This window comes from Macaca thibetana, chromosome 6, assembly GCF_024542745.1.
Source record: "Macaca thibetana thibetana isolate TM-01 chromosome 6, ASM2454274v1, whole genome shotgun sequence".
NCBI lineage: Eukaryota > Metazoa > Chordata > Mammalia > Primates > Cercopithecidae > Macaca > Macaca thibetana.
The window spans coordinates 175,896,243-175,914,046 of NC_065583.1; the positions used below are offsets into that span (position 1 = coordinate 175,896,243).

A 17,804-nucleotide genomic window follows, 5' to 3' on the forward strand; every position below is an offset into this window, starting at 1 on the left:
AAGATGGCAGTGGGGTGGAGGGGCCAGGGCTCTTCCCACTGCCCCTTGGGCTGCAGAGATACGGGGCCACCCAGGCCAGCTGAACCTGCAGGACTTAGAGGGCCCTGGTGGTGGCCGGAACCGTCCAGGGAAGTCGTGCGTGGCCTCCCGGGATTCCGGCAGCCTCTGCTCTTGCTGGCAGCCTGTGGGACTCTACCCTCTTTTGTGGGTACATCACCTTTGGGTGTCCCCAAGCCTGCATGCCAGGGCACAGAGCAGCCATGGTGAAGGGAGTAGGGGCTGGGGCCTTCCCTGAGCTCAGCATCTCTCTGGTCCCTGGGCCCTTCCCTTGTGGTCACACAGTGACTGCTGCTGTGCCAGCCATCTCACGTTGAGGCCGGAGGAGGGCCAGAGGGGAACAGGCTGCCACGTCTGTGTCCGATAGGACACAAGAGCTCTCCAGGGAGGCCCCACAGACATGGCTGTGTGTCAGCCTGGGGAGCAGCTCGGGGTGCAGCTCCAGCTCTCCCAGTGCAGGCAGGGACAGTCACTGCCCCCCGCCCCCCACACCCTGCTCCCCAGCTGATGTGGGCAGAACCTGGGCAGGGGAGGGGGAGGCGGCTGAGAACAGAGGCTGGCAGTGACAGGGGCCACTTGCAGACTGTGGGGCGTGAGGGCCAGCAGCTGTTCATCCCCAGCCAGGGCCCTGCACGCCCGTGCTTGTCTGAGCCAGGAAGCAGGAGGGTGGTGGGACCTGCTGTGTGTGAGGTGGCATCCTCTGGGCTTGGCTTGCCACACTTCCAACCTCTGTCCAGCCCCTCCCACCCTTTGGCTGCTCTAGGGCCTGCAGAATCCATGATCTGCTCACCCCGTGGTGCCCTCAGGGCTTTGTTGTGGATGGGGATACTGAGGCAGATGCCCCGTCATCCAGAACTACCCTAGGTCCTCTGACTGTGGCTGAGCCTTCCCCACCAGCTGTTAATCTTGGGCGCTTGTCAACTTTTAGTTGCCTGACACCTCCCCAAGCTCAGTCTCCTGTTCTGAATCAGGAGGCAGAGGGGGGCAAAGGGGTCTCCTCCGAGGTCTCAGTCTGTGGGCAGGGAGTGCACTTGTGCATGGGCTGCAGGTATGGGGGGTGTGGGTGCGTACGGGGTGCAGGTGTGTATGGGGTGCAGCTATGGGGTGTGTGCAAGTCCATATGGGGTGCGGGTGTGGGGGGTGTGGGTGTGTATGGGGTGCGGGTGTGGGGGGTGTGGGTGTGTATGAGGTACAGGTATGGGGTGTGTGGGTGCATATGGGGTACAGGTGTGGGGTGTGTGGGTGTGTATGGGGTGCGGGTGTGGGGGGTGTGGGTGTGTATGAGGTATGGGTATGGGGTGTATGGGTGCATATGGGGTGCAGGTGTGGGGTGTGTGGGTGTATATGAGGTACAGGTATGGGGTGTGTGAGTGCATATGGGGTACAGGTGTAGGGTGTGTGGGTGTATATGAGGTACGGGTATGGGGGGTGTGGGTGTGTATGGGGTGCGGGTGTGGGGTGTGTGGGTGTGTATGAGGTACAGATATGGGGTGTGTGGGTGCGTATGGGGTGCGGGTGTGGGGTGTGTGGGTGTGCAAGTGCGTGGTGTATGTGCTATGGGGGGTTGGGGGGTGTGGGTGTGCTGTGGGTTTCGTCTCCACTAAAATTTAGACGTGGTAACCCAATGGCCAGTGTGATGGTGTTAGGAGTGGTTAGGCCATGGAGGGGATGAAGGGCCTTGCAGACCAGGCCTCAGTCAGCAGAGACCTCTCGCCCTCCCAGCGCCTCCTCGTGAGGACGCCGTGTCTGTCCCCTCCGCAGGATGCAGCAGAAAGGTACCACCTTGGAAGTTGAGCGCCCCCCTCACCAGTCACCAGACCTGCTGGCTCCTGAATCTTGGACTTCCAGCGTCCAGAACAGGGAGAAATAAGTTTCTGTTCTTTAAAATTACTGCGTCTCAGGTATTTTGTTACAGCAGCACATGGGGACTAAGTGGGTGTGCAGGTGGTGGGGGGAGGGTGTGCAGGTGTGTTTGAGGGTGTTTGCCTCAATCTTTAGACGGCATTGGGGTCACAGTACCTGCAGGTGTCAGGGGACATTAACTGTAGACCTTGGTGAATAAAAGCCAGTTGTCCTGAGTTGGGCAAGAAAGCCCCTGGAAGAGGCCCTCGCCGCCAGTCCAGGCTACGAGATGGGGCATTTGTCCTGGGGGACCTGCTCTCACCCTTAGTGGTCCAGCAACACCGTCTCGGCCTCTCCGGCCATAGCAGGCTGCCCTGCAGAGGCCCCGAGGGCTGGAGAACTGTCAGGTAGGCTTTCCTGCCCCTTCCCCGTGTCGTCCTGGGCACCTGCCCCAGCCCAGCTGTTCCTCGTACTTGCGTACCTCGTGTGTGCCCCTGACAGGATGTCCATGGGCAGCAGACCTCTGGCCACTGCAGGTTCCGGGCACCAGAGTGAGACCCAGCAGGATTCAGCCGGCAAGAGGGCCCCTGACTGTGGGCGACTTCCTCACGGTGGGGGTCCTGGAGGGGCTCCTGCTAACAGAAAGGGGTGCATCCCTGTCCACCTTCCCATCCTCACCCCCAAAGGCAGCGTCAGCAGCTGACCCGCATCGGAGGCATTCAGATAGGAGTCAGTGGAGACCCCCAGCTGACAGGAACTGGAAATGCCTGGAATGCTGAGGGAGGAGGGCTGCAGGGACGGGAGGGAGGATGCCCTTCAACACACTTGCTGGCCCTTAGGAGAAACCCTTCCTTGGCGTGGGTCATGGTGAAACTGTGCCCTGAGTTAAGCCAGTGACCGAATTCCTGAGCTCACAGGACGGCCAATGAAACAACTTGCTAAAATGCTGAAATTCCCTCCACTTGTGAGACTGAGAAGAAACGCACCGAATTCAGTCAGAGCCACGGTGGCTGACGTCTTTGCTCAGAACCAGCTGCGGAGGTCCCTCCCTGGGCTCCTCCTAGGCTGAGTACTCTGGGGTCGCAGTCTTCCTGGCTCCTCCTAGGCTGAGTACTCTGGGCTCGCAGTGTTCCTGGCTCCTCCTAGGCTGAGTACTCTGGGGTCGCAGTCTTCCTGGCTCCTCCTAGGCTGAGTACTCTGGGCTCGCAGTTTTCCTGGCTCCTCCTAGGCTGAGTACTCTGGGGTCGCAGTCTTCCTGGACGTTGCCTGTTGGTTGTTGGGTTTTAGGTGTTTTTTTTTTTAGGGTTGTCTTGCTGCATTTTGTTGCGGACCACAGTGCATTGCAATCCTAGTCAGCTCAGGGGCTTTCAGGTATTTGACTTTGGAGCTGAGTAACTGGGCAGACTGATAACAGACAAAGCGAGCTCTTTTGCAGGTTGATAAACTTTGATCTTAGACTAAACTTCTTTGGTTCAGGCGAGGGCAGCTAAGCAGGTAGGAAGGTGGGGAAGGAGAGGCCGACAAGCAGGCATCGGCAATCCAAGCAGGGGCCTAGTATATCCTGATTTTCTGTAGTTTGCTGACCTAAACCGGTTCAAGGCACCTTGTCTTGGAAATAGACCACTGCATGCATTATTTCACCAACGCCCAAGTCCATTTCACACTTTCCCCCCTCCTCATGCCCCTTTGTCCCCTCATCCTCCCAACTGCCATGGCTTTATGAGGCGCCCTGGGTTCCGTGGCTACCGTGTCGACCAGGGCGGCCCACCCACCTCTCACTTTGGTCTGGAGTGAGCGAGAGTGACGCTGCTTTTCTCTTGCTCTTCAGCCTGGACCTGTGATGTGATTGGCGTGAGAGGGAACTGTGGATTCTGGCGGTAAGGAAAGTGGGGGCTTACTTTCCCGTGTTCCCAAAAGGCAGATGCAATCCCTGCACCCTAAAGGAGTCAAGCAGTAAAGGCGACACAGCAAGACTGTCGGGGACTCGGGCAATGAGGATTTGTCTCCTAAGGGGCCTCAGAAAAGGCCGTTTCCACTGTGTGGAGTACAGGAATGGAAGGTTTCACCAGGGTGGAGTGGCTTCCAGAGGGTCCCCGTGGAAAAAGCATGGCTGAGCAGGCCCAGAGGGGGACGAGGACACATTTGGGGGGCTGGAGGAGAGCGAGGACATGTCAGGGGGGCCAGACTGTCATAAGGGCAGGGACAGGGTGAGGGCCGACTCAGGGACCACAGTGTCATAAAGGCAGGGACAGGGATGAAGAGGACAGACTTGGGGGACCATGGTGTCATAAAGCTGGGACAGGGGCCAGGACAGACTCGGGGGACCTCGGTGTCATAAAGACAGGGACGGGACCGGGACAGACTCTCGGGGCCTGGTGTCATCAAGACAGGACGGGGACCAGGACAGACTTGGGGGACCACGGAGTCATAAACGTAGGGACAGGGCCGGGACAGACTCTCGGGGCCTGGTGACATATACAAAGATGGGAACAGGAAAGGCTCAGGAGGCCATGGCATCTTAAAGACCTGATAGGGTGGGATGGGCACCTGTGGTCTCTGGGGTGCGTGTCAGGGGCTGGTCCTCGTGCAGAGACGGATGGAGGCCCAGTCTGAGAAGGGGGCCGTGTCCACATGCACAGATGGGGGCAGACAGGAGGCACCTGGGGTCCACCACACAGGATTGCGCTGCCGGTCCCGGTGCACGGCAACCAGTTCCCCGGGCTTCAGTCCAGTTGCCAGTTGTCATAACACGGGGGGCCCATCCATCCTCATTCATGCTCACTTCCTGAACCCAACATCACAAGTCTTCAGTGTCACGACTCACAGATGCTCCTTTCGCTTGAATTGTGTGTGGGAGTGTGTGTGCATTGTGTGGTGTGTGGGGGAGTGTGTGTGCGTTGTGTGGGAGTGTGTGTGCATTGTGGGGTGTGTGGGGGAGTGTGTGCATTGTGTGGTGTGTGTGGGAGTGTGTGTGCGTTGTGTGGGAGTGTGTGTGCATTGTGGGGTGTGTGGGGGAGTGTGTGTGCATTGTGTGGTGTGTGTGGGAGTGTGAGCATTGTGTGGTGTGTGTGGGAGTGTGCATTGTGTGGGAGTGTGTGTGCATTGTGGGTTGTGTGTGGGAGTGTGAGCATTGTGTGTTGTGTATGGAGTATTTTGTGGGGGTGTAGTATGTGTGCAGTAAGTGGTGTGTGTGGTGTGTGGTTTGGTGTGTGTGGTGTGTATGTGGTGTATTCTGTGTTTGCTCTGTGTTGTGTGTATTGTGTGGTCCCTGTGTAGTGTGTGGTTCGTGTGTGGTGTGTGCATGTGTGGTGTGTGGAGTGTGATGTGTTTGTGGTTGGTGTTTGATACATGTCATGTGGTGCATGTGCAGTGTGTGGTGGGTTGTGTGGTGTGTGTGTTTTCCTTGTGTTACATATGCATGTGCAGTGTGGCAGGTGTGTGCGTGTGGTTTGGGTGGTGTGTGGTGCGTGTGTGGGGTGTGGTGCGTGGAGTTTTGTGTGGTGTGTGTGCGCTGTTTTGTGTGGTGTGTGTTGTGGATTGTGTAGTCTCTGGTGTGTTTTGTGGTGTGTGTGGTGTGTAATCTGTATGATGTGTGGTGTGTGCGTGGTCTGTTGTGTGGTTTGTGTTGTATGTCGTGTGTGTGATCTGTTGTATGATGTATGTGGTGTGTATTGCATGGTATGTGGTATGTAGTGTGTAGTGTGGTGTGTGTGTCGTGTGTGTTGTGTGTGGTCTCTGTTGTGTGTTGTGTATGTATGGTGTGTGTTGTGTTTTGTGTGGTTTGTGTTGTGTGGTGTGTATTGTGTGGTCTATGTGGTATGTGGCATGTGGTCTGTGTGGTATGTGTTGTGTGGTGTGTGGCCTGTGGTGGGTTGTGTGGTGTGTGGTGTGGTTTGTGTGGTGTGTGGTGTGGGTTGTGTGGCCTGTGGTGTGGGTTGTGTGGTGTGTGGCCTGTGGTATGTGGTGTGGGTTGTGTGGTGTGGGTTGTGTGGTGTGGTGTGGGGTGTGGGGTGTGTGGGGTGTGGTGTGGGTTGTGTGGTGTGGTGTGGGGTGTGTGGGGTGTGGTGTGGGGTGTGTGGTGTGGTGTGGGGTGTGTGGGGTATGTGGTGTGTGGTGTGGGTTGTGTGGTGTGTTGTGTATGGTGTGATGTGTGGGTTGTGTGGTGTGTGACCTGTGGTGTGTGGTGTGGGGTGTGTGGTGTGTGGGTTGTGAATGTGCTCACAGGCCACGGTGGTATCGAGGCTGAGCGTGGGCCTGAGGGAAAGGAGCCGTGCTGGAGTCTTCCCTGGCTGTTGTGAGGTCCGTGCCCCCGGCTCACTGTCCTCCATGGGGTCTGTCCCCCCAGCTCGCTGTCCTCTGTGGGGTCTGTCTCTCCCGACTCGCTGTCCCCCGTGGGGTCCGTGCCCCCGACTGGCTGTCCCCCGTGGGGTCCGTGCCCCCGACTCGCTGTCCCCCGTGGGGTATCTCTCCCTGGCTCACTGTCCCCCGTGGGGTATCTCCCCAACTTGCTGTCCTCTGTGGGGTCTGTGCCCCCGGCTCGCTGTCCTCCGTGGGCTCTCTCTCCCCGGCTAGCTGTCCTCCGTGGGATCTGTGTCCTCTCGCTGTCCTCCGTGGGGTGTCTCTACCCTACTTGCTGTCCTCCGTGGGGTCTGTCCCACTCACTCGCTGTCCTCTGTGGGGTATCTCCCCCGGCTCGCTGTCCTCCGTGGGGTCTGTCCCCCGGCTCGCTGTCCTCTGTGGGGTATCTCTCCCCGGCTTGCTGTCCCCTGTGGGATCTGTGTCCTCCTCTCGCTGTCCTCTGTGAAGTCTGTCCCCCGGCTCGCTGTCCTCTGTGGGGTATCTCTCCCCGGCTTGCTGTCCCCTGTGGGATCTGTGTCCTCCTCTCGCTGTCCTCTGTGAAGTCTGTCCCCCGGCTCGCTGTCCCCCGCGGGGTCTGTCCCACTCACTCGCTGTCCTCCGTGAAGTATCTCTCCCCGGCTCGCTGTCCTCCGTGGGGTCTGTCCCCCGGCTCGCTGTCCTCCATGGGGTATCTCTCCCCGGCTCACTGTCCCCCGTGGGGTCTGTCCCACTCGCTTGATGTCCTCCGTGGGGTATCTCTCCCCGGCTCGCTGTCCTCCGTGGGGCAGGTGCGGCCCCTGCTGCTGGGCTGCCCCGCTGTCCTGGGCTGCACCGAGATCCTGTGAGGAGATGGCTGTGTGCTGGCCAGCATGGAGTTCCCACGCCCCCGCGCGTGGCTCCGTGGAACAGCGCGACCCCAACGCTCCGCGCCTGCGGCCGGTGGTGCAGGTTCATGGTTCTGTCGTCTGTCACTTAGATTTGGTTTTGTTTTGGATTTAATTTAGATATAATTTTAGATTAATTTGCTCACCATGTTTTATCTGTGATAATTTATTTGATGGAGTAAATCTCTAAATAATTCTTTTTGGAAATGATTAATGGTTGGTGTACTTTGAATATTCACACATTCCGAAACAATCTGTTTTCTCTCAAACTTTGATTATTCTTTGGCCAGATGCATTTTAAGATGAAAATACTCTCAGAACTTGGAGAATTGCTCTATGTTGTATTTTTATATAAACGAATGCAGTACAATTTGCAGGTATCCATATATTGTAATGAATCTCCCTCGTGTTTTCTTCTGAGAACACTGCGGAATTTTTTTCTACATCCTTGCCGCTCACATTTTCACCGGTGTGGATGTATTTCTTTTTCCAATCGTCCTTTCTGGCCCTTGTGCACAGTGTGGACCTGAAGCCTTCAATCTTCTCAAAGTTCTTCAGTGTTTTCTTCTCTCACAGACGCTCTACCTTCCTCTTCTGAAAGCCTGACAGATGCACAGGGTCAGGCTCCAGGCTCCAGGCCGCTGAGCGATTCCTCTCTCCTCCTCTCTGAGATCTGTGGTCCTTCCTGGATGTGATCGTCCAGGTTTTACCAATGTGATTTTTGGCAGCAACATTTCTGTTTGTTGGCACTTTCATTTGGGTTTTGTTTTTAATTGGGAGTTGTGTTTTTAATGTACAAGATTGTCTTTCTGTGTTTCTGTTTCCGTCCTTGGCACCTTGGACTTTTCTTTCTTCTTTTTTTTGAGATGGAGTCTCCCTCTGTTGCCCAGGCTGGAATGCAGTGGCACAATCTTGACTCACTGCAGCCTCGACCTCCCAGGTTCAAACGATTCTCATGCCTCAGCCTCCCGAGTAGCTGGGATTAGAGGCATGTGCCACCATGCCCTGCTAATCTTCGTATTTTTAGTAGAGACGGGGTTTCGCCATGTTGCCCAGGCTGGTCTCGAACTCCTGACCTCAGGTGATCCGCACGCCTCGGCCTCCCACAGTGCTGGGATTACAGAGTGGGCCCCGCGCCCGGCCCAGGCACCATGGTCTAGTTTCACAGCTGTGAGTCTCTCGGGTCTCCCTGAGACATTCTTGTGTGGCTCAAGCCCCAGGGCCCTATGGCCCCGCATCCGCCTGGCGTCACATTTGGAGGACCAGAGAGGAGCCCCAAAGGCAGCGCAGAGCCACGAAAATCGTGGACGTTCACGACTGCAAGGAAGAAGAATTGTGAACTAGTTCTCAGTGTCTCTCTTCCCAAAGTAGTACATGCAATACCAACTTCAGTTTCTGAAGGTTTTTTCCCCAAAGAGACGACAAGGGCTTTGCACGAGGCATAACGGGGGGAGGCTTCCTAACACTCCTCTGTTGAGACCGCCCAGCCCCTCCAGATCCCCCACCCAGCAGTGGCTGTTCAGTGCCTTTCACTGCCCCTCCCTCCCTCCCCTGACGCCACGTCCCTCCCTCCCCTGACACCACGTCCCTCCCTCCCCTGCCTCCCTCCCCACCTGACTGACCAGGAGCCGCCGCAGTGTGCGTTCAGAACCTCGCAGCCACTGCCCACCTGGACAGGCCCCAGCCCCGTGTGGCTGGACGGGCTACCCTGTCTTGTGGAAGGGGAGACACACAGGACCCTGTGAAGTGAGCTCTCAGGTCCTGCTCCTCTGGGAAGCTCAGGGAGGCTTCTCAGGGAGGATCTGGGAGATTTCAGTGTTGCAGCAGTTAGTAACGGCTCAGGAGCTCTTCCGGCATTGCCTCAGTTTCTCTCAGGCACACCCCTCTGCTCCGTGTGGCCTCTTTCTGATGTGGGTTTTCCTCTGGCACCTGGGGAGTCTTGGGTGAGCCTGTGTATTTGTGAACGGGTTCTGGGACCTATTGCTGTGTGGGGGCTGTCGAGGGCTCCCCAGAACTTAAATCCTCGGGGGAACTGAGGGGCGGTAGCACCAGCACCGGGTGCCTGGCCAGGTCCTCCGCCCAGGGGCCCCCACACCCTGGAGAGCCGTTTTCTGTAGCCGCTCGGCTGTGGCCGGGGTCAGATTCTGCAGCGTGTCTATTCATTCCCCTGAGCAGGCCCCGCTCCCGGGGACGCGGCCCCAGGCAGTGCTGGGCCATTGGCTCTCAGTGCTGGTCCTTGGGGATGATGTTCCCAGTCCCTGAGGTCTCCCTGACAGTGGGCGGGGCCAGCCCTCCCTGGGGCTGACGGGGCTGGTCTCCCCTTCTGGATCCTGCAGATGGACACCCGCTCCGGGAGCCAGTGTTCCGTCGCCCCAGAAGCCGTGCTCAACAACGGAGATCTGGTCTTGCCGCCCCGCATCTCCAGAGTGAACGGCTGGTCGTTACCCCTGCACTACTTCCAGGTGGTGACCTGGGCTGTCTTCCTGGGCCTTTCCTCGGCCACCTTCGGGATCTTCATTCCCCTCTTGCCTCATGTGTGGAAATATATTGCCTACGTGGTATCCTTTTCACCGTGGCACGGTCTGAGCGGGAGGGGTGCCTGGAGGACCCTGCAGTGGACCTGGCTCTGGGATCTGGTCCATGGCTGCCCGGCGGCACCAGTCACCTGCCCTGGGCCAGACTGTCCCCCGAGCCTGCAGGTGGGCCCAGTGGCCACTGGTGCTCTGTGCAGCCCCTGCTCAGGGTCAGGGTGGGCAGGACAGCATTGCCTTAGGGGGCTCCAGAGAGGGACTCTGTCAGGAGGGACAACAGCTCCCTGGCCTGGCACAGGACCCACCCTGCTGGCTGCCTTCTGCTAAAATCCCTGCGCAGCCTTTTGCACATGGCCAGCACCTCCCTCCTCGCCCCTGGTGCCAAGGAGGACAGCGCTGTGCCCCACAGGTCAGCAGCCTGGGTTTCCATGCCAAGCTTAGGCCACACGGTGAGGGCCTCTGGGCCGCCCCGCGGAGACGGCTGTCAACCCTGAACTCCTGGCTAGAAGGCGGTCCAGGGGCCAGGCAGGGTGACGGGAGGGCCCCGCGCTCCACCCCTTCTGTTTGGTTGCCATGGGGAGTCTGTGTTGGTCCCAGGGTGAAAGGAGGAGGGAGCCAGGATCTGAGGGCGGGAGCTGATGTCCCGGTCATGGGGAGCCCAGCTTCTCCTGGCTCCAGGGGACAAGGACCCTCTCCCCAGTGGCCCTGCAGCCAGGCTCGGAGACAGAGGCCCAGGTGAGTCTGGGGTCCTTGAGAGAGTCTGGAGTCCCTGAGAGGGTCCAGAAGGGCTCTGAGTGAGTCTGGGGTCCATGAGCGAGTCTAGTGGGGGCTTCCCTGAGCGAGTCTCGGGGAGACGGTCCCTGAGCGACCGTCTGGGGTCTAGAGGGAGCGGGTAGATTGTGCAGCTCCCTGCCTCCTCCCCCCTCCTACTGTCTGAGGCTGTGCTTCTCCCCCAGTGCTTGCGGGTCTCTGGTATGAAAGAACCAGGTTCCCCACGGCCTTTGGGGCTGCATCTGGCTGTGTTTACATCTGGGCGTCCCTCCTGCGGCCCTGCTCTGTCCCTCAAGGTGTAAAGGGCTTTGGGGTGACTGTGCTTGGCTGGGCTGGCTGAGCCTCTGGGGGTGCGGTGCATTCTGTGGGGGATTTGCCCTGTGTCCAACAGGGATGAACAAAAAGGGCATGGGGGGCAGCCATCCTGGTCCCCGCCTGGCACAGGTCTGTGTGTGCAGGGTTGATGGGTGGCCTTGTCTCCTCTGGGCCTGGGTAAGCAGGGCTGTGTGTGCACCACCGGGTAAACAGGGCCAAGTGGTCAGGGCCGGGTGAGCAGGGCCAGGTGAGCAGGGCCAGGTGTGCAGGGTGGTGTGTGCAGGGCAGGGTGTGCAGGGCTTGGTGTGCAGGGCTGACTGAGCAGGGCTCGGGTGAGTAGGGCTGGGTGTGCAGGGCTCAACTCTGCAGGCCTAGGTGTACAGGGCCATGTGTGCAGGGCTGGGTGAGCAGAGCCAAGCCTGGTTGAACTGGGATCCAGTGTGCAGGGCTGGGTGTGTAGGGCTGGGTGAGTAGGGCTGACTGGCGGCCTCATCTCCCCTGGGCCCTTGGGCCTCATGGGGACGCCTCGTGCCAGGCTGACCAGGCCCTGGGCCAGGTTCTTCCTTGACGTGCCAGGTGGCCGGGGGGATCTTCTTCTTCCACCTCGTCGTCCACCTGATTGCCTCCTGCATCGACCCGGCCGACTTCAATGTCAGACTCATGAAGAACTACTCTCAGCCCATGCCAATCTTCGACAGATCGAAACACGCACACGTGATCCAGAACCAGTTCTGCCACCTGTGCAAGGTCACCGTGTGAGTGCCCACCCTCGCCGAGGCCCCGTGCTGTCAGGGTCACCTCCAGGGGCCCAGGGGCTTAGGTCACTGCTGGCCCCACAGGGCCCCTGCCATGGCCACAGCTGACGCTAATGGAGCTTCCAGGGACCGGCCCTGTGGCTGCGGGCGGATAGCCCCTCATCGCGCTGTGAAGGGGACGCAGTGCCAGGCCGCCCCAACTCCTCTGCAGGCAGGGCTGAGGCTGGAGGGCTGTGTCTGTCACCTGCAGGTGACCCGCTGCTCCCCTGGAACGGAACGCGGTGGCACTCAGGCATGTTTGATCCTCAGTGGATTTCGTGCACGAGGTCCCTCCCCTGTGATCCCAGGGCAAGAGAGCGCTGTCTTTCTTGGGGGTTTTCAAGGCAAGCCCCAGGGAAAGAGGGAGGGAAGGGTTCCAGTGTCTCCAGGGACCCTGGGGGCATCTGTGATGGCCTAGGGGGTGGCTACAGGGCTGCTTTCGGCTGCAAGGGAGGTCCTATAGGCACAGGTGGGATCCAAGCCCCCAGCCTCAAGTCCTGGAACCATAGGGCAGGTGCGGCCTCCTCCAGGGCCATTGCCCAGAGTGAGGCTGGTGCAGGAAGGCTGGGGGGTGGTCTACGCTCCGGCATCCGCACCCACCACAGACATGGGCTCCTCCTGCTCTGTGGCTACCTCTGCCCAGAGCTGCCCTGCTTCTCCTCCTCCCCACAGGCCTCAACTCCCTCCCCCAGCCTCCCATTCCCCACTGAACGCCCACTCCCCAGGCCACACAGCGCTGGTTCCCCCGAGGCACCTGGCTCCCGGTGATGGGGCTCCGGCCCTGGCCCAGCCTGCGCACTTGGGGCCTGACAGCCGTTCCCCGATTCATCCATCCAGGAACAAGAAAACCAAACACTGCATTTCCTGCAATAAGTGTGTATCCGGCTTCGACCACCACTGCAAGTGGATCAACAACTGCGTGGGAAGCCGTAATTACTGGTGAGGGGCACAGCGGGGATGGCCGGCGCGGGCCAGGCTTGGGGGAATTCGGAAGGGAGGGGTCCTCGTGGTGAAAGGGTAGAGGGTCGTCTTGGGGCTGCGTCCCTGTCCTGATGCGGTGACGCTCGGTGCGTGCGTGCGCCGGCCTCCTGTCTGGCTCTGGGGCTGTGGTGCGGCCGTCCCTGGACAAGGTCATCCGCACAGAGCAAGTCCCTGGAGGCCCAGCGTGGGCATTTGCTGGGCTGCCCTGGCTGAGGCCTTCTGACCGCGCTGTCCTGGGCCAGGCTGCCTTCTCTCCACCCGGGCTGAGGCTCATCCAGCACAGGGGTGGGGCCACCGAAGGGCAGTGGGCATCCAGCGGGGACTGACGAGAGGTGTGTCCCCTGAGTGCGGTGGAGGATCCAGGGACTCTCAAGGCCCGGTGTTCTGAGCCCCGGCTGTCAGCAGCCCTGAGTTGTGAAGATCACCAGGGAAAAGAATCACATATGCCCCCAGCTACTCTTTGCTGACCTGAAAGAGGCCGTGGTGTGGGTGGGAGTGGGGACCAACGTCGTCTGGTGTCACAGGACGTGCCGTGGGGTCCCTGCCCTGCCTCCCTGCCATCCCGCCTTGAGCACAGTGTGTGTCCAGAGTGGCTGAGCAGCCCGGCAGGGACAGAGAGGCTGCGTCACTGCAGAGCGAGTCCCGAGGCTGCAAGAGATGGTAGGGGCGGGGGAGACCCACCCGCCGCCTCCCCAGGAGTGGAGCAGCTCCAGGACGGCCGAGGTGTGGCCGGCTCCTCTGGGTCACGCTAGCCCCGGGTGCCGCTTCCTTCTGGACTCATTATGCTCTGGTGCCTCGAGCTGGCTCAATCCGGCGGGGCCTGGCGGGGAAGGTGAGGGGGGTGAGGGCCCACAGTCAGGTGGCAAGGAGAGGGTTTGCCTTCCTCAGGAGGGGCGCTGGAGAGGCACCGTGTGGGCACCAAGTGTAGACGCCGCCTGCGAGTGAGAAAGGGGCGTCAGGAGAGCAGGGCTGGGGTCATGGGCGCCCTGAGCTCCAAGCAGTAGCCAACGCCGGCATCTGTGCCAACCTCACTTCTGTCCCTTCATCCGCCAGAGGCGGAGAGAACAACGGCATTGAGAGCAAGATGAGGAAAGTTGAGGAGCTGATGGCAGAGCCCCGCGAGGGAGGCTGCCTACTTCGTCGTGATAAGAGGAAGGGGATGGAAAGAAGCAGGCGGCCCTGGTGTCCCGGGAAGACCGTGAGCGCTGGCCTCAGACTGTGCGGGCTAAACATGGGCAGCAGGGGCAGGAGGCTGTGCTAACCAGGAGGAGAGCGGCCCTGGGCGGCTGCGGGCAGAGGAGGCCCCACGTGAATGGCTCTGCCCCATCCCATGGGCTTTGGTCTCTGTGGTCTTAGAGACCCGCCTTCCTTCCTGGATGAAGAGGGGAGTCCTGTCCAGACAGTGGGATGAAGATGAGGGGTCTTTACTCCCTACAAGTGGGCTCAAGCCCAGGAGGACTGGGGGCACAGTAGGGCACGTCCGCCGCCTGGAGGGGCTGCTGCTTTGGAAACCCAGGCTGGGCATGGAAGGCCTCGCCACGTCCTCCGCACTACGTGGCCACATCCAGGCCAGGCTCCCAGGCTCGGCGCTGGCAGGAGAGCGCACTGGCGGCGTCAGGAACCAGGACACCAGGAAGGAGGGCTGGGACCACCCGCCTGGTCGTCGCTGTGAGAGGGAAGCCAGCACACGGGAGCAGCAGTCAGGGAACCCCTCACGCCGGAGCCACCCCTCACCCCTGGATTATCCAGAAGACTCTTGGAGGGAGAGGAGCGCCCGGAAGGCAGCTGTCCCCGCACCACCTCCTCGGAAGACTGCGGCATTCATGCTCTGGCCTCCAGTTGAAAATACAAAAAGGGATTTCAGTGAACTTAGGTGAACAGAATACACTGGAAAAGGTTAAAGGAGGTTAAAGGATCCTTATTAAAATAATAATGGCAGAAAGACCAAGGAAGACGGTTTAGTCAAAGTATGTTCCAGGGACCGCTGTCCAGAATTGTTTTTTCTGGATGGATTATTCTCTCCATCTTTTGAGCAAAAACGAGAGGCTGGGAGTGGTTTTGGTCTCACGTCTACAGTATGCACGTCACTTTTGGCTCAATTGTGCACGAGAGCCTCGGAGAAGGGGGGACTGCAGCCGAGGAGCAGCCGGGCTCCTCCAGGGCCTCCTCAGCCCGAGTTCCCTTTGGGTGCAGTGATCCAGGTCCCTGAGCCTGCAGGCCCTCCTGGGTACCACGGTGCAATCATGGCTCTCTCTTTCCCTGGCTTCAGTGCCTTTGCCTAGCATGGTGCCATGGAGACCCCAACACAGACCATGCTCAGGGCGCCCTGAGTGGACCCCGCGTGCTCCTTGGCTGGGAGGGAGCCCTATCTGAATGAGGTGGAGTCGGAGGTGCGGGCAGAGGCCCCGGAGCCGTGACGCTGGAGACGCGGTGTGACCCTCACGCTCCACTGGCCGGGTGGGCTTGGGCGAGTCGCATCGTGTCTCTGACCTCAGTTTCCCCACTTGTGAGAAGGGCTAGTTCCCCTCCTCACAATCTCCTTGTTCCTTGTGGGGAGTAAATGAAACCAAGTTTGCAAGAAGTGCTGCCTGAATTGTCGGGCAGTGTGAGATGGTGGGAATGTCCCATGGCCACCCCTCTCCAGTGAGAGGCCTGGAGACCCGGGGGCGTCACAGGATGGGACAGAGACAGGAGCCTGAGCTTCCAGGCACGGTCGGGAGCGGGGTTTGAGGCCAGTGTCGGGCGGTGGCCAGTGGCCCTCTCTTAGTGGATGCCCACGCTGAGCTGTCGCCTCCACCCTGTGGGCTCCAGAAGCCCTGCGCGTCCCTGCCTCTGCCCCCGCACCCTCCCACCTGCCCCCGATGCCCTGCGCATCCCTGCCCCCACGCCCCCCACACCCACCCCTGCCCCCGTGCCCCCCCACCTGCCCTGCATGCTCCCGCCCCTGCCCCTGATGCCCTGCATGTCCCTGCCTCTGCCCCCGTGCTTCCCCACCTGCCCCTGTACCCCCACACCCACCCCTGCCTGCCCTGCACACCCCCCACCCTTGCGCCCCCCACACCTGCCCAAGCCCCCTGCCCCTGTGGCCCCCACACCTGCCCCCATGCTCCTGTGCCCTCACACCTGCCCCGGCCTGCCCCTGCACACCCCCTGCCCCCATTCCCCCCACACCTGCCCCCATGCCCCCCTGCTCTCATGTCCCCACCCCTCATGCCTGCGTGTGTGTCTCCTGGCAGGTTTTTCTTCAGCACCGTGGCCTCAGCCACAGCCGGCATGCTTTGCCTGATCACCATCCTGCTGTACATCCTCGTCCAGTACTTTGTGGACCCCGGGGTGCTCCGCACGGACCCCAACTATGAAGGTACGTGGCCGCCACTCTTGGGGGGCCTCAGCCTCACCTCCAGCCATCTTTCCGGGCAGTAGTATCGGATCTGGAGGTGGTCGGCCCCTCTTGCCCCAGGGAGAGGCCAGGGTGGGCAGCACCAGGCAGGCTCTGACCTGGGCCGAAGGCAGTAGCCCAGGGTCCACACAGCCCAGCAGCCCCCAGCGTGCAGGAGGCAGGCTTGGGGAAGGCACTGGCCGCACTGCTCTGTGAATGCTGCAGGTTGCGACAGGTGAGAGACAGTGGGGTCCGGCTCTGCCCCTGCCGTCCACAGTCAGCCCTGCAGCACCTGTCACGCCGTCCTGTGGGGCCACGTGGCTGTGGGGCAGTGGGGGTGTCTGTCCAGCAGGAGCAGCCCACGGGGAGAGAGAGCAGAGGCAGCGCTGAGGGTTCTGGGCTGTAGTCTGCAGAGCGCTGAGGCTCTTGGCCAAGTGGGCCCGGAGCCTGGGATGCCCCCACTGAGCCACAGGAGAGACGTGGCGGGGGGGACTGGGCTCCAGCGGCAAGTCCACGCCAAACCCGGACCCCGTGATGCCAGTGTCCTCAGGAAATGGGTCTGCTGCTGTGACTTAAGATCTGAGGTGGGAGTCTCATGCTGGGTGGTCCCAGGAGGCCCAAATCCAGCCATGAGGGGGCTTATAAGAGAAAGGAGAGACGTAGAGGGGAGGCAGCCCCGTGAGGATGGAGGCAGGGTTGGAGTCACACGGCCACAGCCCAGGGTCGCCCGGAGCCCCAGGAGCTGGCAGAGGTGGGAGGACCTCCCTGGACCCTGTGGAGGCAGTGTGTCCACCTGTCCTGAAGCTGGACGTCAGAGCCCTGCCTCCAACTGCAAGAGTCTGCTGTGGAATGCAGAGGCGGCGTGCCTGCCTGTCCTCCAGCTGGATGTCAGAGCCCTGCCTCGGACCGCAAGAGTCTGCCGTGGGAGCTGCCCGCACCCGCCGCCACTTGTATTTATCGCAGCAGCGCCGGGACCCTCACCAGGAGGACCTGGGCCAGAGCAGCCCCTTGGGGTGTGGGTCAAGACTGCCAGTCTCGGCCCCAGGCGTGGCTGCGCCTGCACTGCACACGGCCCAGGTGGCAAGAGAGGCAGGACTTGCCTGCCCCTTGTTCCAGAACATTCCAGAGCCAACACGGTGTGACTTTTTTTTCAAGGATGAGCTTTGCCAGCTCCGTGTGGAAGGCCCTAAAGCTCCTCCTTCCACTTGGAAGCGTGACCGGTGCCACCCGGGCCTCACAGCCGCTTCGGAAGCACTTCCTGAAAGCCAGCTCCACCCTGGCAAGGCCCTGACCTCAGCAGGCCCAAGCCCAGGACGATGCCTGTTGTGTTCTTCTTCCCCCCGGAGCAAGTCACCTTCCCCAGCAGCCTCCACGTTGTCTGGGCCGTCACCATGGGGGATGCCAGGAGAGAGTGAGAGGCAAGAGGTGGCCGAGACGGCGTGTGCTGGCTTCTCTCCCGGATCATGCTGCTTCCACACGGCAGTGCCAGTGGCTCGGTGTGAGTTCAGTGACTGTGGACTGATGATTTCCTGGGTTTGCTGTTCCAGATGATTCTGCAGGACTTTAAAACCAGCAGGGCCCTGAGCAAAGCAGCTCCTTGTTACCATGGGCTGGACTCGTCGTGATGTCACGGCTAAGGGGGCCGTGTGGGGTCCAGCCTGGCCCAGACACATTGAGCTGCGGTCCCATCTGGCCGACTGTGGTGTTTTCCTTCCTAGATGGCCCCCGAGGCCACCAGTTCCAGAGAGGGTCCGTCACCCAAAGACATGACATCCACGCTGAATCCAACCTTCTGCCATTCTGCCTTACCCGACCCTCTCCCATTCTACCTTGTCTGACCCTCTGCCATTCTGCATTACGCCTGATTTTTGGAAGTGGTGTGGTTTTGAGTGTTGGCAGCCCAGTGTCTCAG

General features: G+C 60.4%; 1 protein-coding gene across 10 annotated transcripts in view; it reads left to right on the forward strand.

Annotated features, from left to right (window-relative positions):
- The first annotated feature begins 1,353 nt into the window (after positions 1–1,353).
- Positions 1,354–17,804, forward strand: part of LOC126957414 (probable palmitoyltransferase ZDHHC11B) — a 167,020-nt gene continuing 150,569 nt past the window's right edge. For 8 of the 10 annotated variants that reach the window (XR_007726743.1, XR_007726747.1, XR_007726748.1 and 5 more), the window contains exons 1-5: positions 1,354–1,958; positions 9,458–9,679; positions 11,315–11,493; positions 12,370–12,471; positions 15,750–15,874. Coding sequence is in view for 3 of the 10 variants with exons in the window: in XM_050795215.1 (XP_050651172.1) it covers positions 9,458–9,679; positions 11,315–11,493; positions 12,370–12,471; positions 15,750–15,874 (628 nt within the window). In the remaining 7 variants the exon portion in view is untranslated. The remainder of the gene's footprint in view (positions 1,959–9,457; positions 9,680–11,314; positions 11,494–12,369; positions 12,472–15,749; positions 15,875–17,804) is intronic. The other 2 variants (XM_050795212.1, XM_050795214.1) reach the window with 1 other exon arrangement.